This window comes from Chenopodium album, chromosome 20 (assembly GCF_948465745.1).
Source record: "Chenopodium album chromosome 20, dcCheAlbu1.1, whole genome shotgun sequence".
In the NCBI taxonomy this organism is placed as follows: domain Eukaryota; kingdom Viridiplantae; phylum Streptophyta; class Magnoliopsida; order Caryophyllales; family Amaranthaceae; genus Chenopodium; species Chenopodium album.
In genome coordinates this window covers 16,445,763-16,472,178 of record NC_137853.1, presented here as the reverse complement: position 1 = coordinate 16,472,178, position 26,416 = coordinate 16,445,763, and the positions used below count along the sequence as shown (strand labels likewise).

The 26,416-nt window shown below is 35.3% G+C and overlaps 1 protein-coding gene across 1 annotated transcript; it reads right to left on the bottom strand.

The window, feature by feature from the left end:
• Positions 1-18,385: 18,385 nt before the first annotated feature.
• Positions 18,386-24,690, bottom strand: LOC145597883 (short-chain dehydrogenase TIC 32 B, chloroplastic-like). Its single transcript, XM_081654155.1, has 8 exons — positions 24,330-24,690; positions 20,163-20,394; positions 19,971-20,050; positions 19,689-19,842; positions 19,488-19,566; positions 19,061-19,145; positions 18,900-18,949; positions 18,386-18,721 (listed from the first exon to the last, which is right to left on the bottom strand). The coding sequence occupies exons 1-8, from the start codon at positions 24,448-24,450 to the stop codon at positions 18,536-18,538; spliced, it is 987 nt and encodes a 328-aa protein (XP_081510281.1). The 5' UTR covers positions 24,451-24,690; the 3' UTR covers positions 18,386-18,535.
• Between the last annotated feature and the right edge of the window lie 1,726 nt (positions 24,691-26,416).

Genomic DNA, 26,416 nt, shown 5'->3' with positions numbered 1-26,416 from the left:
CTCTAAGGCGATTCAAGCATAGAATGGTTTCCGCCAAAGCCAAAGGAGGGGATGAATGACATCCCTGTATTAGCTCAACTACGGACACCATGGAATAGTCTCCATATTCTTTGCCTGTCCTAAGTAAACAATTGACAACAAGACAATAGCATAAAGCACGAATTTTAAAGCGTTGCTTTGTCATGTTGTCACGAGGGGCGATGAAATGTTCAATAAATTTAATTAAATTCACGCCATCTTCAGTTCCAATATTAGTCATGTCATTGTCAGACAAGCTGAAAAATCTTTGGAATATAGGTTTGGGATCTGACAATGGAGGCGAATAAGTCGCAGGGAGAGTATTTGTAGGGAAGCCTAGCAAGACTTCAAACTCACCAGGAAGGGGAATAATTTCGTCCCCTTTAAATAAGAAAAGATGGTGGTTGGAATCCCAATGGTTAACCGCGCCATGAAGGAAGTCAAAATTAATAACTAATTGCATATAGTTCAGAAGAGGATCTAAGTGATAAATTTTGAAAGCTAGTTTGTCCTCGTTTGAAAGAGAGGTGACCCATTAATTTAAACGTTGTTCAAAGGTTTTCACCATTGTTCAATATTAAAAAGGAAAAGAAGAAAATAAGAATTTAGAGAGATTATTCCTTTTAGTTCTTATAAAACTACTAAGCGAGATGATCAAAAGCCTATACGAAACCATGCTTAAATAGAGCCAAGAGGGGCAAATATTCGGCAATTTTTTCCCAAAGGAAAGTTCAGAAACAGGTGGCGCACGCAACTCATGAAGTTGCGTGCGACATCCACGCACAACTAAATCACATGCGCGCGACAGCCGCACGCAACTCATCCAGTTGCGCGTCTTCTATGTCGCGACATATGGTTTATGATTATTTCCGTATTTTGACTTACATAATGACGGAATCTTAACGAAATCTTAAAACTAATCATATGCTTGCCTTTTGCTAACTCTTATGTCCTTTTCTATTTCCTTTTTTATTTGTTTCCTTTTCTTATTTTTATTATTATTTTCTATTATTTTTTTTTTTAGTCTTGTTTTCCTTTTTTCTTTTTTCCTCTTTTTCTTTTTTCCTCTTTTCCTTTTTTCTCTCTTTTTCCTTTTTCTTTCTTTCTTTCTTTCTTCTGTTAATTTTTCGAGGAGGGTAAGTCAGGAACCCTTTCCCTCCTTTGGAAAATTTTTGCTTTTTTCTTTAGGTACACATGGAACTAAAAAAAAGATTAATAATTTAAATGACATATACAATAAAAAAAAGTGTCATATGTACAACAAAAACAAAAAAAAAATATATGTACATTGTTTCCTAAAAAATAATAATATATAACAAAATGTGTACAAAGGGCTCAGGGTGCTCTGCGACTACTAGACGGCTGTTGTACATCCTGTAAAATCCCAAACTGAAGATTAATACATGTAATGTAATAACTTCGTCAAAAAAAAATATATAATAAATAAAACTTACCGCAATCATTCGATGATCACGGCATGACAAAGTCACGAGGGCTCTCCGATAAGCAGCTCGGAAAGCACGTATGGTCCTCATCATGCCGTTCACGGTCTCCCGTAGAACATGTTCTAAAAAATACAAGAACAGTTAATAAATAAATATATGAAGCAAAAATAGAAATATTTTAAGTACATATACAAAAAGACATACCGACTCAACCGTCTCGGGAACGTTATCTCCGCTGCTGGAAGGATCTCACGAATTACCGACCCAACAGCATCGTTATACGTGATCTCCGCTAATGGAGGCACCCAACCACCTAGCTCGACCCGCTAAAAAAAATTATATAATAAAATAAAAAATTAAAATAATGAAAAAGAGGGTCAAAGTTCCGAAAAAATAAATAGAAACAAAAAGAGAGAATTGAGATACTAACCGGAACAAAAGCTGGGAAAGGAGTCAGCCTGGATGCAATAAAAGCCAGATAGGAAGCATCCGGCAGCACCAGCTGATCCGCTGGATAACCAAGGATCGCCTGAGCTCGATCCTCGGTCGTTAGGAAATCCGGACGTAGCATCCGAACCGGAGGATCCACAGGGACCACAGGCTCCTCTGACGAATGCTGCCAGAGAACGCGCTCACCTAAAAACCAAGCGTCCGCCCTCTACAGCACTAGAAGTCCCGAGTAGAGAGCCCTGAGGCAATGAACCATGCCAGACCGGATATCCTCAGGGACTCGGACGATCAAACTCCAAGGACGGAGATCGATCTAATACAATCACATGAAAATCATCAAAACAAAAAAAATAACATGTAAAGAAAGATACACATGTGTTGTCAAAATACTCACCGACGCACGGGTTGCCGAAAGAATCCTCTGGCGAAAGTCGTCGGCTGAAGTAGCTCGCTTCTTCTTAATCGTAGCCAGTCAATGGTCGATAGGAAAACGAGCATCCCCAAGGATCCTGGGGGCTAAGAAAGGCAGGTACGAGTATCCCCAAGCCTAAATAAAAGGAAAAATGGCTTAGAAAGAAAATAATATATATATAAGTTAAAAGATAAGTTTAAGGTACATACCTCAAGGATACGACCATGCCATGTAAGGGAGATCCGAGGCACCTCAATAGCTGCCGCAGGATCCACTACTCGGGTCTCCTTGCCCATACCTCTAAGCATACGGGCATACGACACCTCTGCCCAGTTCAGGTTACTTACCTACCCTAAGTTTGTGAGGCAAGTAAGTAACCCGATAGGGAAACGCTCTCCCCGATCACTCAAGAGAGTGACGGAAAGAATGTGGGCAATGTATATCCGAGCCAGCTGCTCATGTGTACACTACTGATCGACCTCATCAGCTGACAACTCGTCAGTAAGAATCGAGTACGGACAAATCTGATGATACACATGAAGGACCGTCGCTAGACGATTCCCCACAAGATCTCTCAGCCTCAAGTCCGACCCCGCTACGTTCTCTATAACTACGGGCTCACCTACAAAAGGAAAACCCGTAATCATAGAGAAGTCGTATGGGGTGACCATCATCTCTCCCCACGGAAAGTGAAAAGTGTTGGTGGAATCTAACCAAAACTTCAGCAATCCGCGAAGGAAAGCTGACGAAGTAGACTGACTCGACAAATCCCGAAGAGCCGCCAGGGCGTCCAATCCCAAAAAGCTCCACGATATCCTTTACCACGTTTGGTAAACTCCTAAAACGGGTCCGCAAGTCGCCAGAACCGTATAGCCTCATGCTAGTCTTACTCTAAAAAGAGAATAGAAGAAGAGAGAGCCAAAATAATAAAAGAAACGGTCACTAAAAGAAAAAGAGGGAAAGGAAAAGAAAGAAGGCGTAAGAAACTCACGATGCCACGCCATCCTTGAACCAAGATGTGATAGTCTGGGTCCAACTTAAGGACCCTAGGGTCCCAGTTGGGAAGAGCCTCCCAGACCACATCCTCCTGGCGACGCTGATTAGCAGCGGCACGTCGCTCTCGAACATCCTCACGAGGAAGGGTCACCCTCTTTCGAGGGCAAACTACCTCCTCAGGACCAACCAGAATCTCCTCAGCATCGATGAATGGAGGCGAGTCCATGCTATGATAGATGAGGTTTCTCTATTAGTTTACTTCCTAAACTAAGCTAATAAACGTGTTCTAGATCCATTTCGGCAGCATAACGGCTACCGATAGGACAAAACACAAAAATTGAATGCCACCCATACTTAGGGGCTACGATCCTACAATTAAACTCAGTAAATGGGGCTTTTAAACACCCACAAAAGCCATCCTATACCAATTTCAACTAAGCATTCAAGGGATTATATTCCAAAATCTCAAAGAATCACTATTCTCAGGCAAATAATAGTAATAACAACGCAATTATCGTCTATAATCTTGAAGTTCGAATATGGCAAAACAAGCTAAGTATACACTTCGCGCCATTTTTTTTTAAAATTTTAAAATTTACAAAATATGAATTATGAAAGTAATTCTAGTTCTAATACTATAATCTACTTCATATAACCAAAATGAGCAAGAAAAACAACAAATTCGAGCAGAATTCAAGCAAAAAAAGGCAAGAACGAACTTAAACAAAGAATTGCTCATACAAGGTTCAATACTTAACCATTTTTCATGAAATTTGTTGCAAAACACTCCTTAAACATAGCATGAAAATATAGAACAAACAATTTCAAGAACAATGGACGAAATCAAAAACCCCCAAATTCGAAATTTGGGGTTTTGCGGTTCGAAAAATCGCTCAAATGCCAACCAAGAACGAACGAAATTAAGTAAAAAACTTACATTGGATTATGGCAAATGTGAATTAAGAGCGAGATTTGCTTCCCCTAGCTTCGAAAATCGCAGAAAACGGAGCTCTTAAGAGAGAGAAAGAGTCAAAAATGGAGGAAGGAAGGAGAGAGAGAGAGAGTGAGATGAAAAATCGCTTTTTGCAATTTTCTTTTTGCTGAACTGAATGTAGCGCGCAACTTAAGAAGTTGCGCGTGACATACCAGCGCAACTCAGAAAGATGCGCGCGCCTGGCCAGCGTGACCTACTGAGTTGCGCACGGATACTGGTCACTAAAGTGTCCGGTTTCCGGATTTTGATCCATTTGATCAATTTTCAACGGTTTTTGCTCGTGATTAGACGTAATGGCGCGCAAATTATCAAAATCCTTTTTATTTGCTTTGCATTTGTAGTTTATTTTCTTCTTTGATAGTTTTTTGCATCATTTTGCATGCACACCGTGCTTTGTGCCTTCCCCAAGCATATGTTTTGAACGTTTTTCGTAAGCGTGCCTTAAGACGTTCCGTGGAGGTGCTTTACGTAAAAGCACCCATAGACAGGTTTTTCATTTTACAGTACTGACGTTATAAGTGTCCAGGTTTTCTTCTTTTTCACGTACGAAGCAAAAGGAAGACGTTTTCATGCAGCGTAAAAATGCAAATGGCATAGCATACATCGTAAAATTGTACGGCGTAGGTGTTGCGTAAAATTTCACCTCAGCCCAAGCTTTGCGAGATCTACCTCTCGGACTAAAAGGTAGACTATTTACTGTAGGAGTTAGCTCACGAGTCGACAGGCACGCCGAACCTTCAGGAATAGGCACTTCTTGAATGGAAGCAAATACTGTAGTTAGTGAGCTTATTAACTTATCAGACAGTTAGTGTGTCCGTCCACCCTCTGTTAAAGAGCGACGAGACGATGTCGCACCCATATAGTCACGTGCCCCCAGTCCTAAGACACGTGTACTCATTTTGTGGACAAAACTGCTAAGAGAGTTGTTGACTTTCTTCTCTCTCACTGGATTTGGATATATGCCTCCAGTCCTGAGACATGTATTTCTATCTTGTGGACATCCGGCTCGAATACCGGACCCCTTTTTTATTCGAATATCGAAAACCCCTTTTCATTCTTTTTACTTTGTTAAAGTCAGGCTAAAGTTTCAATCACATATCCAGGGACTTTAGACCAACGATGACATGATTGAGAGGAAATCATCCCCTTTTATTCTTATTAAAACCGATCTCTTCTCATGTCTTGACATCACCCAGAACACCTTTACTTGTAAAAGTGTTAAACAATTGCAAAGGATCAATCTAGATTATTTAGCGTGTTAAGACTAGGGAAAACTTTTTCTAGCATTAATAGCTATTTGTTTCAAACACTTAGCGAACCAAGGACTGTTTTGACATCCCTAAACATTACTAAAAAATTCTCTAACCTTGGAGAACTTCGCAGATAAGTCTCGGATTTTTCCTTGACTACTTTGATCATTGTCTATCCTAGACTCGATCAAAGTGGGGGCTAACTATAGACATCTACTTCTGGCCTCCTGTCCGGACAGGAAGTGCAACGACGATAAATAAAACCATCTTCGTGTTAGATTGAAGTGAAGAATACTTATGGATAACTGGTTAAGCCACAAAACACAAATGACTAGCCCAAATAAAAGAACAAGGCCAACATAAGGTCCAATCAACTAAACCCGATCATAATTAGGCTTAAGCCCGTGCTTAAGACCCAATAATGACGGATTTAGGAGCGTCTAGGTTAAAATTAAAAACTGCCGCGGAAAATGTCGCGCGCATCTCACAAAGTCGCGCTAAGTTGCGCGCGGCACCCTGCGCAACTTCTGGAGATGCGCTCGCAAAAGATTCAAAATAATAAAATGTTGGAAAATAGAATCTTACCATAGAGCTGCGCGCAAGACAAATAGTTGCGCGCGTATACCACGCGCGACCTATTCACCTGCGCGTGACAGTTTCGCGCAACCCATTCAGTTACGCGCGACATTTGTGAACTTCTGCATCCAAACCCTCTTGTCCTAAACACTCACCCTTTTTCGATATTTTGTTACTACGGTGGAGGTTCCCCAACCAGAAGGAGTCCATAAGTGTTCTAAACGGAGATCTAGCAAAGAGCTAGAAGTGGTAAATTCCCGAGCACTTAGTTAAATCACCTTTATTTTCATTGTTTAAAATAACTTTAGTTAATTAATTAGTGTTGTTTGATCACCTTAAAATAATAAATTAATTAATTTCACATAGTATTCTTTTGTTAATCAAGATTAGAATTGAATAAAATAGTTGTTGGTTGATCACTTAAGTCAAGGCGAACATTGTTTATTTTATTGTTCTTTTCACGAATTTGATTAAATAAGAATAACGACCTTACGATGTAATTCCTACGTGAATTAATGTTTGTAAATAAAATTAACTAACATATATAGGTATCACATTGCATATATTTTTTGGTAATTAAATTGTGCAAAGGAAGAGCTAGTAGAGGCCGCACTGGGGCTAGGATTGCGATTCCCCTTTAAAGGGAACATTATCTTAGTACCCTCGCTCCCGAACTCATTTTTGGTTTCTAGACCAATTTGGGCATGGGTAAACTTATGATTCATGCTAAATATCCCTTGAACTCTACTTGGGAGAAAGGCATGAACGAGGTTTATGGGTTTTCCTAAAACTCATTGGCGACTCCTACTTGTTTCTTACAAAAAAAGCATGTATGATAGAATCATCTCTAATTCAAGGTCTCTCAAACAATCAGGAATTCAAATCCTAATACACCCTAACAAGTGTAAAGTCCTAGGCTTTAAAGGGCCATGGGAATTTAAGGAGAAGGATCCCCTACGATGGGAACACCCTCCTTACACCATGCATTTTACAACAATAAACAAGTAAAATTGCATTAAACAAACGCGCGCACTAGTAACTAATCTAGGTGGTTAATCCGATTAACACGCCTAATTAAAACTAGTCAAAATTGTTTAACCGATTATGTAATTGACATAATTAATAATTGAAGCTCCCACTAAATTCCGCATCCATGTTAATTAATCCAATTAATTAAGCCGGTAAAACCAAAACTTCTCAAAATAAATTTTTCCAATGCTGCTCAAAACCGAGGCCTAGCCTCAAAAATTTTAATTAAAATAAACAAAATTAATTAAAATAAATAAAACGAAAAAATTGTAAAATAATTGCCAATATACATGTGCTAATTAAGGGGTGGTGCACATGGCCGTGACACATGCCAAGCGTCACACCCATAGCTTAGGATACAGCATGCGCTTCGACTTTTCTACGGGGCGTGCTGGAAAGTGTGCCATGGGCCTCACGAGCTTGCTAACCATGTGCACCATGCCGTATGTACAATGGCATAGCCCCGGCACATGACGGATGCACCAAGCACAAAAACACGATGCACGTGCACCATCAACCGCACCGCAACAGCCCTCACAGCACGCACCACAACACGCACGCACGCACCAAGCACCAAGGCAGCGTGCTGCTGCTGCTGTGACGCTGCTGCCTAGCTGTTGCTTGCGGATGTGCGCACAAGCCACGGTAGTGGCTGCACGTAGCACCTTGGCAGCACCTTGGCAGCCACATGCAGGCTGCTATGCAGCCCGACTAACCAAGGGTGCTTTTGCCTTGGTTTTACGTGCCATAGCCTCGGGATTTGATCCCAAATTTTGCATGACTTTATAATTAATTCTAAATTAATTTTAGAACTAATTTAATGAACAAAATTGAAAAATTTAAACAAGTCTAACTTAAAATAAAATTTTCAAAGTGCATCAAACCAAAATAATTCCAAGAACCATTCTTAATTAAATTAGTTTAGCTTGGTGCAACAACATATATAAGGCAATTTGTCACTTTTAATTTAATCAATTTAAATTAAACTTGAGATTTTGACAAAGTAAGAGGGAGTTGGAAAAATATGAACTTTAAAGTTCAAATGAAAAATCCAACTTCTAACATGTGTGAATCCTTGAAAATTATATCTTCCAACATGAAGATAACCAAATTTCTATCACAAAGTTTGAAACTTTATGTTTCCAATCAACCAAAAATAATTAAAACAACAAAGTTCAACACAAAATTCATGGAATTTAGGTCCTGTTCTTTAGAGCTGCTCTGCTCTGCTCTGCTCTGCTTTGCTCTGCTCTGCTCTGCTTGTCCCTGCCCGGCCTTGCTCTGCTCTGCTGAAATCTGCTCTGCTCTGCTCTGCTCTGCTTTGCTCTGCTGAAATCTGCTCTGCTTTGCTCTGCTCTGCTGAAATCTGCTCTGCTCTGCTCTGCTCTGCTCTGCTGAAATCTGCTCTGCTCTGCTGAAATCTGCTCTGCTCTGGGTTAATATCAATTAATAATATCAATAAACCAATAATTAATAATACTTAATAATTAAAGTACACAATAATTAAAGTAATATTTTAAAATTATAACAATTATAAATTCACAATACAAATTTTTTATTATTTATTAATAATAATGTCTAACAATTTCTAAATACATATTGATCTTTATAATAACACATAATACATGTTTTTTTTGGGATCAATAATACTACATTATTATAATAATAGTGAAAAATAATGATATAAAAAAGAAGATATTTTACTAATTTGTTACCTTTTTTTTATTTAAAGAAAATAAAAAAGTAAATTGAATTAATTAATAATTACATCTAACACTACCCATAACTATATATTGTGTTTAAGAAAATTGGGAAAAAACCTAAACTAGAGAAGGTCAGCAGCCGTTCGCCATACTCTCAATTCTCCATTGAAGTTGCGCTTCCGAGCTTTATCTCCTCCATTGAAACAACTTTTGAATATGTAATGATTTGAATATTTTAAACCATTATCGTCTTTTATCTATTCAGTATAAACATATGTTAACGTGGTACACATCTATTTATGTTTTCATTCACCCATCAATTATAATAGTGGTAGTAGTAAAAATAATAATAATAGTAGTAATAATAGTGGTAGTAGTAGTAGTAGTAATAATAATAATGGTAGTACAATGCGATAATGATAGTAATAGTAGTTAAATTAAATAGTAACAACATTAATAATAATAATAATAATAATAATAATAATAATAATAATAATAATAATAATAATAATAATAATAATAATAATAATAATAATAATAATAGTAATAATAATAAAATTAAAAAATAATAATAAAAAAATAAAATTAAAAAAAATTAATAATAATAATAATAATAATAACAATAATAATAATAATAATAAAATTAATAATAATAGTTGTATTAATATTAATAAAAATAATGCTAAAATCTGCTCTGCTCAGCTTAAATCTGCTTTGCTCTGCTCTGCTCTGCTCTGCTCTGCTGAAATATGCTCTGCTCTGCTCTGCCCTGCTCTGCTCTGCCCAGAAGCTCAAAAGAACAGGGCCTTAGTGACTTTTAAAGTTTCAATCACTTAACATAATTAAAGATTGAATCTTTAGCACTTTTGAAGCATCGGTTTTGAACCGGTGGTCATTTGGGGGGTGGCAATAAGTCAAATACAAAGCCACCGGTTCAAAACCGGTGGCAAAATCAAGTATTGCCACCGGTTAACCGTTGGCAAAAGACAATTCCCGCTTTTTTTTTTGTATTAAATATAAATGCCACCGGTTTGTACATGTTATGTACTTTTTTTTTTTGGCTTTTTTCAAAAAGAAATATAATACAACAATTAAATCAAAAATATATTAGAACATCAAAACACAAATCAAACAATATCGATAAATATAATGGAAATTTTTTAATATATAATAAAAAAAAATTACAATATAGATGAATAAAATTGATCAAGTATTTTTTAAAAAAAAACGAACAATTACAACATATAAAAAAATATTACAACATCAAAATCAAAATTCTTGTATCTTGATTCTTTGATTTCAGATCTAAATCAATATACCTGAACCAATCAAAACAAAAAAATAAATTTATTAAAATAAATAAGGTGCGAAAAAAAAAACAAATACCACGAACTGATATGAAATCAAACCTAGAAAAAACCCAGAAAAAAACCCAAAAAATTCAACCCCAGAAAAAAAACCCAAAATCACCCCAGAATAATATCAAACCCAGAAAAAAACCCAAAAAATCAAAAAAATCAAAAAAATTGAATCGATTAAACATGCATGCACTGAGCGAAATTAATAAAATTAAAAAAATCGACTTCAAATCGATTAAAATTACCCCAGAATATCCCAAAATAGATTATAATTAAAAAAATCGAATCAAAATCGATTAAGCCCAAAAATTGATGACCAAGAACTCGTAAAAATAAAACCCATAAATTAAAAATAAAATAAAAAAAAATCGACTTCAAATCGATTTAAATCATCCCAGAAAATCCCGAAATTAATAAAATAAAGAAAATCGAATTACAATCGATTAAACCCAGAAATTCTACCACAAAAATTCTCAAAATCACCCTAGAAAATTCCAACAACAATCAAACCTAAAAAAATCAAGACATTTAACAAAAATAATTAAACCTAAAAACCCTAACCTTGAATAATTACACCCATAAACATGCATGCACTGAGCGAGGGTGTTGTTGTTGTTTGGACTTGGTGGCGGCCGTGGTGGCGGTGAGACAAGACGAGGGAGAGGAGAGAGAAGGAGACGAGGAGAGAGAAGGAGAGAAGGAGACGAGGAGAGAGAAGGAGACGAAGGAGATCTAAGAAGGAGATGAGAAGGAGATGAGAAGAAGAAGGAGATGAGAAGGAGAAGGAGATCGAAGAAGATGAGAAGGAGATGAGAACAGAGAAGAGAGGGGAGAGCAGGAGAGAGAAAGAGGAGAGGGGAGAGGAGAGAGAAGGAATGTGCGGCTGATGATGAGAGGAAAAGGGTAGGGTTTGGGGTTTATAAGGGGTTTTTTTTTTTACTCATTATTGCCACGGGTTCAAACCGGTGGCCTTTCCAATTTTTGCCACGGGTTTGGTTGAACCGGTGGCAATTGTTCTTTGCCTCATCCCGCCACTTAATTAAGCCACCGGTTTACAAAAACCGGTGGCCATTGAGCGTTGCCTTTTTCAATTTTTCTACTAGTGAAAAACACAATTTTCATACTAAAATGCAATTAGTTGATAATAAATCAATCTTGTACGCATTAAATACTACCAAGTAAGTATGCTTTAAAGAGATTAATAATGCAGAAAAATAATGCAAATAATCAAGCGCATAATCACCAAGTTATGCCATTAATTTCAAGGTAAGAAAAGACTTAAAATTTTTCGCCAAAACGAAAAATCCCTCGAAAAAGGCACTTCTGGTTGGAATTCGGCTAAAATCACAGTCCCAAGGAAGAAATTGTTTCCAAAACGTCTTTTCCACCCAAAATTCACTATTTTTTAGCGAAAATATGGGTTTTAGGCCGAAATTCACATTAAAAACGGGATTAAAATTAATAAAACCGAGCTACTAATCTAATTAACAACTTAAACCAGAAAAAATAAGCCATTAATAACCTTGAAAACATTATAATAAAAATAAACGAGCGAAGCTCCGATACCGCTGTTGGGGTTTGGTGAGTCCGACTCACAGTGGAAACAACCCCGACCCAAGGAACCACTCGCAATTAATAAAACCATAAAGCATAACAAAAACCATAAAAGGGTAAAATCGGAATTTATCTTTGAAGTGTTCTTTGCCCTCACACACGGGCTTGTACTTGAAAGCTCTAGCTCCAATACTACGCGAGCCTCCCACGGTAATCCACCCACAAAGGACGAACACCGACTTTTAAGGTCCGCTACCTCGCAGTTAGCGAGGTCCGACCAAAACCTGAGTGTTAATGGAGTTTAAGAGTTTTTGCCAAAATGAAATGCTCTATTGAACTCCCACTCAAGCACTCTTCTCCAAATCCCAAGGTGGGTATTTATAGAGGAGATTGAGAGTCGGAATTTCTATCCCGTCAATGTGGGATCATTAAATTCCACAATTTATTTTAAAGTTAAATTAAAATAAAAATGCAAACTAATAATAAATCTACAAGTGGCACTATCATATGTAAAGGGTGGTGAGCACCACATGGAGAGTAGGGGACCATACTTGCTCCCCACTCAATACTCTCCTTGTGCCACATGTCCCTCACCCCACTTGCTTCCCATATGCTCCCACTTGCTTCCCCTAGTACTCGGCCCTAAGGCCCAGCCGCAGCCCAGCCCCGCACTTGATGTTGCGGGCTGCTGCCATGGCTAGCAAGCCACGCACACAAGTGTGGGCTGCTAGCCTTGCATGCGCAACTAGCTGCTGCTACGCACGCATTGCTTGCGGCTACTAGCTGCTGCTAGCATGCGTCTGCTAGCTGCTGCTAGCATATAACGCTTGCGGCTGCTAACTGCTGCTAGCTAGGGTGCGCTAGCACGCACCAGCCAGCCATGCATGGCTCGGCTTGCTGCGTGTGCCAGCCACCTATGCTAGGACATTTTTGCCCCAAGCATTCGGATGCTCGGGGCACTCCGACGCTAGGGGTATTTTGAGAATATGGTCGATTTATTATTATTTTGCGCGTCTTGTCACTTATTATTTTTGACTTGACTTCCGACGCTCGATTTCGACGCACTAAGCTCGACCGACGTCTAAATCTTTAACACTCGGACGACGAATTAATTTCTTCCGAATTAATTCGTCGAGTCGGTTTGTTAATTTGCTTGGGTGTGACCCGAAGGGTACAGTCAAGATTAAGCTGTAATATTAATTATACATTAATATAACTGATCAGAAGCGGCCTCCACCCAAGCATTCCGATCACTTGACCTTACTGTATATATTAGCTTTCTAGTAATTCTGAACCCATTATCAGAATAATACACTTGTCCGAAGGACACCATTCCTTTAACAATTATCACCTTGAATCTTGAATCTGTCAAACCATTATTAAAATCCCTCACTTTCTCTCTCTAAAACTACTCTTAACCTAGCTTAATCTAGAGAGAGAAGCTCTTAACCTTAGCTAAAATATGAAGGAGAAATTATAAACGGATCTAAAGTTCATCCTTTTAAAAGGGAAGCCCCAAGCTATTTATAAATAAAATAAATAAAGCAAAATCGCAAAACAGTGTTGCTTGGGTAGGCGAGATAGCTTGGTCAAGCTAAGTTGATTGGCCGAGGTAACCCATAAATTGCATGGGCAACTTGGCCAAGCAAGGCTTGCTTGCCCATGCTCGTGCAACAAGGAGAGGTGTAAGAGGTGTTGCGAGGAGCTGCTTGGGAGGCGAGGCTGCCCTGCCCGAGCTGCTGCTCGCAAGAGCAGCTGGCCCTGGCCAAGTTGCTGCTTGCAAGAGCTGCTGCTAGGCAGGTGTAAGTGCTTGGCTGGGCATAGGGCAACAAGGGCTGCTGGGCGAGCTGCGTTGCTAGTTGGTGCAGCGAGGGCTACTTGGGAATGAAGGAGGGAATGCGAAACTTGCTACTCGTGCTTGTGCTAGCGCGAAGCTTGGGCAAGAAGATGAGCTTGGCCAAAAAAAAAATGGCTTTACCAAGACATAAAATCTCCCTTCAAAATCCTTGAACAAAATAAGAAATTACTTGAGCAAGCAACTTGCCCAAGCCACAATCCTTTGCCCAAGCCACTAAGCTTGAGTTCCAACTTGATTTGCTTGAGCTCTAACTTTCCGTACTCGGTTTTGTTGACTTCCAAATCTCGTGTTGGGCTTCCTCCTCGACATTGTAGCCTCTGGAAATCCCGACACACTTATAAAACAAGCCAAACAACCGAAAAGCGAGATAATATCAAAGTAATGCGTAAAATGATATGAAAACCATTAAAAGCACGCATTTCTCTAAACTAATACAAAGCATGCAAATCAAGCATTTTACTTAAAAACACAACATAAAAGGCTAAAAACATGCATAAAACTACAAAGAAACCTACCCTATGAGTGCCATAAATGGCACTCATCAACAAGTTGGAGGTTAATTCGAACTTGAACAACTTTCCTAAATGGAAAATAAGCTCTGAATCATTGAGGCTAAGTCACTTGGAGTATGTCTCAGACTATCTCATCCCGATATTCTACAACAAGGATTTGACTCCTGAATATCATGCAAGTTGGGCTTCTGATGCTGATGATAGTCACTAACCTGATGGTGTGTAGTTTCAAGAGATTAGAACGAGAGGTTCATATCATACAAACCTAGCATGCTCTACTTAGATGTTGTAAGTGGTCAGGGGCGGATCTAGGGGGGGTTCAAGGGGGTTCATTGAACCCACAGATTTTTCGGAAAAAAATTATAAGTTTTAATTTTTTTTTTTAAAAAAAAAAAGAAAAAAAGGGTTAAAACTAATTTATGTGAGATAAATAATCAAATGTTAAAGCCTGGCACATTGGTAAGGGAGTGATTGTTAGAGCATTGAATCTCCTCCTTAGGTCTTGGGTTCAATTCTTGCTGCCCTCATTTTATGTTTTTATTTTTTTTTTGATATTTTTTTCCGAGTTCTTCTGCTCTTTATGAGTTTGTGAGACCTCTTATTCCTCTACTCCTCTTAATTCTTAAATCTTTATTTAATGGTTAATCTCATTTTATGTTTTTATCTTTCTTTTTTGTAATTTTTTTCCGAGTTTTTCCGTTCTTCGTGAGTTTGTGAGACCTCTTATTCCTCTACTCCTCTTAATTCTTAAATCTTTATTTAATGGTTGATTTTATTAAAATTAGTGATAATTAGTTAATTACATACTGATTTTTTTTAATTGGTTTTGATATATTGTTGAATACTTGAATTGTTGACAAATTGAATTGTAGAAACTTAGAATTTAAAATTTTTACTTGGTCTTTTAATTGATAATTAGAAGAAGTTTACATTGTTAAATTTGTGTTTATTGGGGGCTTGAGATTTTTTATTTTTATTTTTATGTGTAATATTGATTGTTTGCAATAGAAATATAGATTTATAGAAGTAGTAATGTATTAGCACGCTTTAATTTCAAACTATGAAAACTCAAAAAATGCTTTTGTAGGTGTTTTTGTTTTTTTTTTTTTTTTTTTTTTTGTAAAATCCATCCATTTGTAATTAAAAAAAAATGAACTTATGTATTGAATATTTAGTTAATATATGATCATCATTTTTTTAAAAATTCCGAACCCACAGTTCGGAATTCCTGGATACGCCACTGTAAGTGGCAAGTTTAATTTCAAAAGTATGAAAATGGAAACTGTGACGGCAACTTATTTGTATTAATTAGTGCAATGTTAAACATGAAGATCAAAGCTCCTGAGGCTATAGAGTGATATTAAGCCCGTTCCAAAGTCTTTGGGACTATGCTTAGAGTTGGAATGCCCTTGCAAGCACAATTGCAAATTAAAAGATGGTTAGACTATTTTAGCACTTGGAATCATCTAGGCTCCTCATCCTAGATAACATTCTCATATACGTAAGTAGAGTCCATACATCAATTATAGCATACAACAAGGACAGGAATTGAAATAGACAAAAAAAAAAATACATAATGGCAGGGAGTGTTTGATACTATACATAACTGTCTACTTTAATGATTGAAGTGTGTACTTTATGGACCATATATGTACTACTATTGTAGAATAATGCTTTGTTTGTGATATTTGGGCAAGGTCTTTGCCTTAATGACCCTGTGATGAACTATCATTACACATTTATTTTTAGGGAGCAATAATATTGCACTCGTATGTATGCTTGATGATGTGAATTTAAGAACACAAAGTATTGGGTGAGGCAATCCAAACATTGGTCAGTCCACTTTAACCCTTTCGCAAACACTCTCTCATCTTCTTCTTCATTTTCTCTCTCCTCTTTCTATTTTCAGCATACTTGATAATCCAACCTTAACAATGGTGAGATTGGTATCGTCGACGGCGATAAACTCAGATCATCACGATCAGAGATATCATCCATGGAGGAAGAGTTAGAGAGAAAGTTTAAGAGAATTGAAGAGGATGGAGAGGATATCATAGAACATGAATACATGATATCCATGTGAAGGAGTGTAAACACAATCAATAATGTGCATTATGTATTAAGAATTACTATTACATTGGGTTCGATAATTCTCCTATATCATATTTATAGTATTTGGTTTGGATAAAGGGTGATCCAATTACTAGGATGTTGAAAATTGATGTCAAAGAAGCTAAGCATGATGGTATGTGACAAGTGTGTGTGCAAAGTGCTAGTGGAAATGTAAACAATTGGAGGCATAAAATCCCCATGGAGTCTGGAGGTATGGGTAAATGCATAATGAGGGGCATAGGGGTCTTTTCACGTAATGCATATTCCGAATCCAGAGCATTATTATTACATTGGGTGATCAATAGTGTTACTGGATGATCAAATAGTACCGTTGAACATTCAGTGCTACTATGTATGTATGTATGTAGTGGTGCTATACATTTATTCAGTGATACTAACTACGTGTAGAAATAGTATCACTACATTGTCAATAGTACTATATAAACTTTTCATGTTACATTTAAAACTTTAAAAGTGGTCTCACTTATCCATCTCTCTTGTCCTTTTTCTCACCCTCATGTACTTTTTAATATTTTAATATTTATTTGCACTTGCGTATGCATAACAAACCTTCATTAGTACTTCCTTCCCTGCTGAACTCCAAATTCTTGGGATGAATAATATGTGGCTTGAATTTCTCCATCAACAATAGGTCGAATTCATGAATGCTAAGTAAATGAATGAGACTACATCACTACAATGTTAATTGTTAAGTGTGACAATTTGCTAAATATGACGTACTTTGTGATGCTTTAGACCTTTAGTCATGTTGTGAAGTTGTTGTCATACTTTGATTGGACTCTATTTTTCAAATGAAACTGCTATTGTAGTTGTCAATTACTTGACTAATTTAAGACTCAAGAGCAATTTGTTATTTCTGCTTGGTTGGCCGTTGTTATTGTCCAATTTAATCCTTTTTTTTTTAATTATTGTTTTAATAGTTTTTTTTTAATGTGGACACAACTCCCTCGACTCTTCCCTTATAGTTACTCCCTTCGTGTTTTAATAAGTGTTACATTTACTAAATTTGACGTGTTTTAATAAGTTTTACACTTCCTTTTTAGCAAAAAGCTACATTAAAAAATTATATCTCTCTCCTCTCATGGTCCCACCCAAACCCACTACTACTTTTTTTTTATATTATATATTTCCTCTCACATTCATTAGTTTTCATTAAACCATTAACTCCACTATCTTTCTTTTACAATTTTTTAATACTCGAAGAACTCCACTTACATCTTACTTATTTAAGTCAATTAATCTTTTTTGTTTAAGCATATGTCTTTAGCTATGCTAATTGGTTGTGTAACCTGACTATTGATTATGTTTTACAACAAATTATCGTTTTATTTTTTTCTTCTCTACTTCAGATCGACCGTTTTGATTGTACGTTAAATAGAATTTGTTGGCTATAGTTGGCATGTCGTTGAAGTAGGGAATGATGGATATACAAGTGATACTTAATAAATGCGGTTCTTGCAATAATCAATTATAGGGTATACCAGTATATACCATTATGTAATGAAGTTGTAGTTGGTGTACATTTTTGCTATATCCTGTCATTTGGTGAACTCGTGTGTGATTTCAAACCAAACAAACACAGCTCAATTATTGATCATAATGCGGGTTGTCGCGTACTAGTATAGGGAGTAAGGGGCAAATCATTAATACCATTTGTGCTAGTTTGAAGTGATTTAGGAAAGTAATGCACCTTAAAAAACAGAGGCTGTATGTTCTAGCAAAATATAACCTGTTGTGTACATTGTGATTTGTGAAGGTGTTGAGGCCTCCATTGTTTCACTCTTTGGCTGCTTTCTTTAGCCTTCGACCCACTGGCCCTTCATATTATTCCTTCCTGAGGCGTGTTAGATTATTGTTCGTGTAATCGTGTTGTTATCTTGTCAATTATCTGAAGGCTAAAACTATGGCACTCATGTATGTAGGCTTGATCTAGCTTGTTATATATTGTTACCTGTTGTGTGTTTTTTGCAATCTATTCTTCTATTGTCCATATGTAATGTTTTGAAGCATATTTTCGTGACTTCAATAAAATTAAATGATCAGTAAAAGTACACTTTTGCTACAATGCTGAATCAATAATGAATAAGATCAAGAGCCTTTGAATTGAACATAGCATAACATAACATAGAAGATTAAACATATCTGTTACAGGATGATTTGCTCAAGGTAATAGCACACAAATTAAATCTTAGAGATACTGGACACTGTTTTGTTTCATAATTATTTGCAAGGCAAATGTATTTTGAACTAATTAATTTGTTTAAGCTTCGTAGCTGAGTTCACCAAATTCTCGCTGAACTCCCAAAGTTTCTTGGCCAATTCCTCATCTTTAGCAAGTGCATATGGCTCTAACTCGTTGCAGTCTACGTAATACTTCCCTGTTTCACCTTTTAATTGCGGATGGAGGGCTACATAGCAAGTTGTTGCAGCTCCCTGAAGAAAATACACAAGCAAGAATAACGATAAGTCTTGAAAAAATTAGCTTACATATTGCAGGTGACAGTGACTGTTGTTCCTCTGTTGTAATTGTTAATACCAAAGTTTTAAGTACAATGAACAATGTTTGATTTACTCTATATGCATAGCAGTAGAGACGCGAGTAAGTTCTTACCTGCGGCACATTTTTCCATAGCAATAGCCCTGTCAGAAGATTAAGAAACCCTGCAAAGAATTGATATCAAATACTCAGTACTTACAGATCACGGTAAGGTAACGGATCATGGTAAGGTAACGGATCTTATGATTGCATGGTAAGAGAACAAGAGATCATACGCATCAGGAAGTAAGAATGTCTCATGAGATTTGTCATGATTAATCCTGGGTGCAAAGAGTTTACAGTAATATTGGCGCCCTCTGCCTGGCAGACAACACCGAAATATAGTTAGATAGGTTGCGCCTTCAGTTTTTGGCCTTGGAAATATCTAATAAGCTGTGATGCAGATTGCAGAAGAAAATGTTCACTGATAAATTTTTACTAACAAGCATTAAGTTCTTCAGTTAGAAAAACATGATGCAAAACTTTCATGGCGGTATGTTTTCAATTTTTGTTTTTGATAATTTGAATCTTGAGGAACTGAATGGAAAATGATGTGAAGAAATACACCTAGTGCAGAACTTCATCAAAAAGTTATTACGAACATGATGACAACAAATATTAATGAAAGTACTCAATCTTAAAGATTCAAAGGAGAATCAAAACCTTGAGACGGCGTGATAACTCATTTGCATGAAGTACATTTGCCAACTTAGATTGTCCATATGCTCTTTTGTCAGAGTAACTGCAAAACAAAAATATGACCCAACAGCAAACTCGCGTAAAATTAAGTTACAATTAATATACTAGAGCTGCTTCAATTCAATCATACGCGGATTAGAGGAGTTTCTAACCAAGCAAACATACCCGTCTTCATCATTGATTTTATCAAATCTAATTCCTCCTGGATAAGTGTGAAGATGTGCTATTGATGACAGATTCACTATTCTTCCTTCAATGCCAGTATCTTTAGCTGTTTGCTTCATTTTGTCAAGCAGCAGAGTTGTGAACAGAAAATGACCTGTCATGTACCAAATCAGTTCCGTTGAGACAATACATCAATTCAAGAAAATCCCTCCCTGTCCTGAATTAAATGTCATACTGACCAGACCCCTTAAGATTATGTATGATCTATGATTATCGACTAACCTAAATGATTTGTCGCGAATTGTAGCTCCACCCCATCTTCAGAAAGCTGGAATGGACAAAACATAATGCCAGCATTGTTTCTGCAAGATTAAAAACATACCACATATTCTTAGATTAGCATCATCTTTCCTGCAGCATCTGAAGTTGTCGAATTTGTTAGTCCTCCAATGAATTTAGAAAAGATGGTATTACATTAAAAGGTTAAGAGGCAAGTTTAGCGCAAGGAATTTATCAGCACATTCTCTGACGGATGTGAGAGAGCTGAGATCAAGCTTAAGAACATCGACTCGAGCAGATTTATTGTCTTTGAGAATCATCTCCTTGGCTTCATTAGCGGCTTTCATGTTCCTTGCAGCAATTATGACATGGGCATTCCGAAGTGCCAACACTCTTGCTGTCTCCAATCCTATTCCACTTGCTCCTCCTTCACATTTGCAAATTCATTCTCAAATTTAATTTTTACTAAAATTAATTAAATGAAATATACAAGGATTTGTACTAGGGAAATACAAATAGAAATTTGTCCTTGAACATGTAATGTTTGTCTTCTTCAACTAGCTTACCAAAACATCCTTGATTATTCATCAAATTTACCAAAAAAACAAATGATATATTTCCTCCAATCTTTTTTAACTGCAATTTTGTTTGATATTTTACACTACTCACACACTTTCATTTGATCGTCTTACATAGCTAATGGGATCTTGTCAGATAAGTCTCGAAATATACTTTGAAACAACTTTTTACCTTGTTTGTTAAAATATAATTAAAGATATTTATGTTATAAAGCATGCAATGACAAATTTTTTTTTTAATTTTTTTTTTGGAAGAAATGCATTGGTTTGACAAATATAAAATCACTAACGTTGCAAACATGTATACTTTTTCTTGTGTTACACATTTTGTTGCCCACGTTCAAAGATTTTTTTTTTTTCAATCCAATATAAAGCAATTGGAATGTCTACTCAAATGTACTTTAATCTCAAATATTATTTCCCAAATGAGTAAAAATGTAAAGTGATAAATAAACATTAATGTTATTATTATGTCAATTGTGAGTGTGAGATTGATGAACTGCTGATAATGACAACTTCTTGTCCCATGAATTAAATTGATTAGATAAGGAATAGTGACATAAGAACTAGAATGTTAATTAAACCACTTTATTTGTTGCGGATCAAATTACCTTAGAGTATATACCCAGCTTCCAACCTCCAACCCTAATAAATGTACGTATTTTCCAGCTAATTATTTCCAACACACAAATTACACAAAAACTATATGCTAAATAAATTTGTAGGTCCAATATTGGTACGTAAAGAACTTAGTAGAAGCTCAATTTTGGGATGCAAGTAGTAATTTCTCTATTGCCCCGTCCTTGTGTTATGGAATGAGGGGAGTAGCATTTTCACGACGTACTTTTCTTCATAATAACTACCTCATTAAGAATGCTATTAATTAGCTATAATAAATTGCGTTAGAAGCTTTGTGATGACTTGTGAAGTATAGATATATATTGTGTTTATACGTAAAGTTTCTTCTAATCATGGTCTATCTATTTATGAGAGATAGAAAGTTACAAGTTACTGAGTACTTCTAATCATATATATATATATATATATATATATATATATATATATATATATATATATATATATATATATATAGTTTTACAATTTATGCAAACTTCAAATTTTCTTGTTGACAATTTTTTCATTTATTTTTTTATTTTTTTTTTTATTTACTAATTTGTTCCATATGATTGTTATAATTTTTTTTTTTTAAAAAAACAATTGAATTTAGTTTTAACCAATGTAAGGCAATTATTATATCAACAATCTAACTTTTGTTTTGATGACAACAGAAATACTCCCTCCGTCCCCTTTTGATAGTCCCTTATAGACATTTTTCACGGGAATTAATAAATACAAATAAGAATAGTAAAATTACATTGAAAAAATAAATTGGCATTGATTATGCAAAAAAGTAGAGAGAGAAAGTAATAAAAGTACATGGGAAAACAAAATTTGCATGGAAAAATTAAATTTGCACAAGTATTGTTGCAAATTGGAGATAATTTTGGTAAAAACTTAATATTAATGGTTGTTGGAAAAAGCAAATGGGGTGAACATTTTGGGACAAAAATTTGTCCATAAGGGACTATCAAAAGGGGACGGAAGGAGTAAAACAAATAAAATTAATGTTTTTAATGAGAATTATTCAAGAGTCAAATATACCCTGAATCTTTTCAACTGGAAAAAGTAATCAATGTAACAATTACTTCTACTACATACATTACATATTTACATACTTGTACTACACAGTAGTTGAGGACCTGTGGTAAAGTTGTGAACATGTAATTTGTGCTAGATATATGTTGCATATTTAAGTTTTACATGCATTAAATCATGAAATGATGTTTAACACTTTCTTTGCATTAACCAAAGCCAATATGAAGTTAATGAGGCATTTCCTTAGGCCCGTCACCCAATAAAAAAGAACATAAATCAGGATTAAATGAAGAGGTTGGAAGTTAGAGGTTGCACACTTCTTCTCTAGCAAACATTATACTCGTAATAAAACTCTCTCCGGTCCAAATGAATGTCCCATTTAGCTTTTGTACTGCGATTTGATTAATTAAACATGAAAAAAAAAAAAAAAAAAAAGCAGGATAGAATTTAGTTTACTACAATCAAATTTTAAAAAGGATAATTGTAGGGCTTGGCTAATAAAAAGGAAATAATTCTATAATATTAGGTGAAATTAGACTTTTATTTAGAAATAGAATAGATGGAGTATTGAAGGATGCACAATTATCAGATGAACAATATTGTATTTATTGGGTGAATCTTAGGTTGTGTAAACAATTTGGATGACGCAAATTGAAAATACAGGTAAATCATTTGGTACATGGTTGACATTTTGAAAAATTAAAATGGAGAGCAAATGTTTCCATAAAACAAATCAAAAATCACATATATATTATATATGGTTTAAAATTCTTTTAAGTGATTTTCTTTAAGAATTTAGTGTGGTGAAATGAGAGTGCTCTACTATTGAGTTGACTACTTTCGTTACAAATAAAAAATAGGGTTGCTCATTTTTGTCGTTTATGATGATTTAATGCTAATTTGTTGCATTTTTGGTGGGCTTATTTGTTGTCATTAAAATAAGTTGACTGCAATCTACCTCATTCTAAATGTTGTATAAAGTAGCAAATTTTAATTTATTCATTTATGATAGTAAAGTTTACGTAGATTGCTTAAAGGTTGTTGAGTTATGGTTGTTTAACCTTTTTTTTTTTTTTTTTAAACATTATGGTTGTTTAACTTATTTAACCTTATTCATGGGTATCTTTTATTGCAAACAAAGTAATTCAAATATTAAATAGAAAGTAAAATCTTTTATTATGATAATAATCTAATATGTAACGAGTAATGATATTTTTTTACAAGCATAAGCACTAATAGTTACAACGGCAAAAGCTACAAACACCTTTGGGGCATTAGATATGATAACTAAAAGTAAAAATATTAAATTAAAATGAATATTAATCACTTCGGTCGACACGTAATTTTGTCATAAATTCCCAAATTAATATCTTTTTAGAAAGTATTTTAAATGCTTATCTAACGCTTTAGGGCGTTCGTTAGAAAAATCCGTTTATAAATAAGTTTTGGTACAATTTTTTTTTTTTTTTTTTTTGAAACATTTTTTTTACAAATTTATAATAGGTAAAAGCTAATGAACATTCCAAAACACTAGATAAGCTTACTAAAAATAGAAATATTAAATTAAAATAAACATTAATTACACCGATTGACGTGTGTCTAAGCAAACAATTTATTAGGGGACTGTAAATTCTAATCAATACCCAAAAAAGCTGTTAACCAGATGTATTTAACATCCAACTAAAACAACTTAACACATAAGTAGAAATAAAACTAGAATTTGCACAATATCCTATAGAAAGTGTAAAATCCCAAAGAGAGTATTCATCAATGGCATAAGATCTAATATGACCGACCAGGGGAAATAATAATAACAATAATAAAATGATGAAGAACACCGCAATTGATTTTAAAACTTTTAATAAATTGTGTTACCCAACTTTTCGGTGATACTAGTGCTAAAAAATAGTCATGTGATCATTTATTAAACATTTGGAAATAACAGTCACCCATAGTCGTCCATAAAATTCTAGATAATCGTCACAAACATACCTATAAAAAATCATGATGAATTCATAATTATAACGACCACCCTTGAAGTTTAGATAATGCGACAACTAATTCTATAGTAAAATCGATATCATAACATAAAATGAAAATAGGACAGATGGGATTTGGAAAATCAAACCAGTGACAATAGCAGTGAGGTTGGAAGCATCAATCCCTTCAGTAACTTGTTCAGCAGTTGTAGCCGATCCAAACCCGCTCGCACCTGGAAACCCGGTCACTAATGTGAAGAAGTTCACCATATCTCCTTGTATATCTTTTTATTATTCGAATTGCGACGAACAGGAAAGAGAAGAAATGAAACACAAATGAAAGAAAGAGCTTAAAGAAGAGAGCAAGTAAGGTGACTACTCTTCCTTTATATAGTACTTAAGAAATGGGGACAGTTGTATGGCAGAAGAGAAGCAGTTAAAAATAAAGTGAAACATTGTTGTAATGAAAATAAGTAAGAATAATGTACATTTGTAGGTGGTGAAAGAGGGTTTATAACTTAATATAGAGTATATAGAGTATAGTAGAATTCAACTACCTATCTTATTGGTATTTATTACTTAGGAATGGTCATTTTGTCCAGCTTTTAATAAAAGATAGATTAAGTGTCTGAATTTTCTTACCAGATTTAATTGGTGTATGAAAATGTACTGTTAGAATGATGTAAACTGATGAGCTTTTCGAGTACGATAGAGCTTTCTTACCCGTACATTAATGCCTGGGTTTAGCCTGATCAAATGACCATCACTTTGTACGTTATTGCACACTACATACACTTGCTTAAGAGGGGGACCAAAGTGGGTCTTATATTGAGGGTAAAATGACTATGAAGTTTGTAATAAGGCTATTTTGGTGGTTCTTTGTTTAAAGAGAGGTGAGGGTTTTATGTTGATGTTTCGTTGATTTTGGGTAATTTGGCATTCGGGACAACGTAAAAGGACATTTCAAATATAATCCACCGGACATAGTTTGGCCATGTTCAATTCACTTTATTTAAATATATAACTAGTGTTTAGCGCGGGCGATGCCCCGGGTCGATACGTAAAAAAATTAATATATTATAGTTTTCATATATTATATTTTATGTAAATGAAACTTTACTTTTAATTTTTTTGTATGTATATGATAGTGATAAATATTATTATTTTGGATTTAGTCTAAAAAGAATTTGTCCTGTATAAGTACAAAGAAAACCACTCTTATGGTCTATATTAAATATATTTAAGAAGAATAAGTTAACCATATTACTATATAGCAAAGTTGGTATGACTTCTTATTCATTTTTCAATGGATCCAAGTTCGATTCTTGTCAAAAATATTTCTTTCAAATAACACAAGGCATTCACATTTCTAATTAGGTGATGTGGCACGCTCTTGGTAGAAGAAAGGGGTGACATGTGGCGTGTATCCTTGATTAGGAATGCCTTCTAATAAATAGTATAGATATTTAGTGCAAATAAATTTTAGTTCACTATTGTAAAGCATAAAAAAAATAAGGAAATTTTGACATTTTCTATCACTAAAAACACCATGATTCACATTTACTGCATGTGTAATTATTTTTTATTACTTTAGTACCACCCAGGCCAAATGCCACGTTGTTAAATTAACTACCATTAAACGGTTTCTGTCACAAAAGTTGTTAGTGGGGCCCACCCTAATTAACTACCACCCTTTATTACTTTCTCTTTCCCCGTATCCACCCCTGTCTCACTCTATCTCCTCTATTCAATTTTCACAACCTTCATTGTCAACCCCCCACTACTACAAAAAACCCCCAAATAAGTCGGACTTTTACAGTCACCTATACATAAGGTGTGACTTATAAACCTATCAAGTCGCCTCACACTTATTAGGCGACTTGTTAAGTTGAGGTTAAAATCAACAAAGCAACTGACGATTCATCGAATATATATGAGACGACTTGATAGGTTAACAAGTCGCTCCATATATGCATGTGATTCTATAACCCGACTTATTTGATGGTTTAAATTAGAATTTCAAAGCCACCTATACATAAGGTGCGACTCAAAAACCAATCGAGTCGGCTTATACATATAAGGCGACTCAATGGGTGAGTTTTGTTAGTTATTACTCTCACCTAATAAGTCGCCTAATATGTATAAGGAAACTCGATAGATTAATGAGTCGAATCTTAGGTATAGGTGACTTTGAAAATCTAATTTAAGCCACCGAATAGTCGGCTTATAGAGTCAC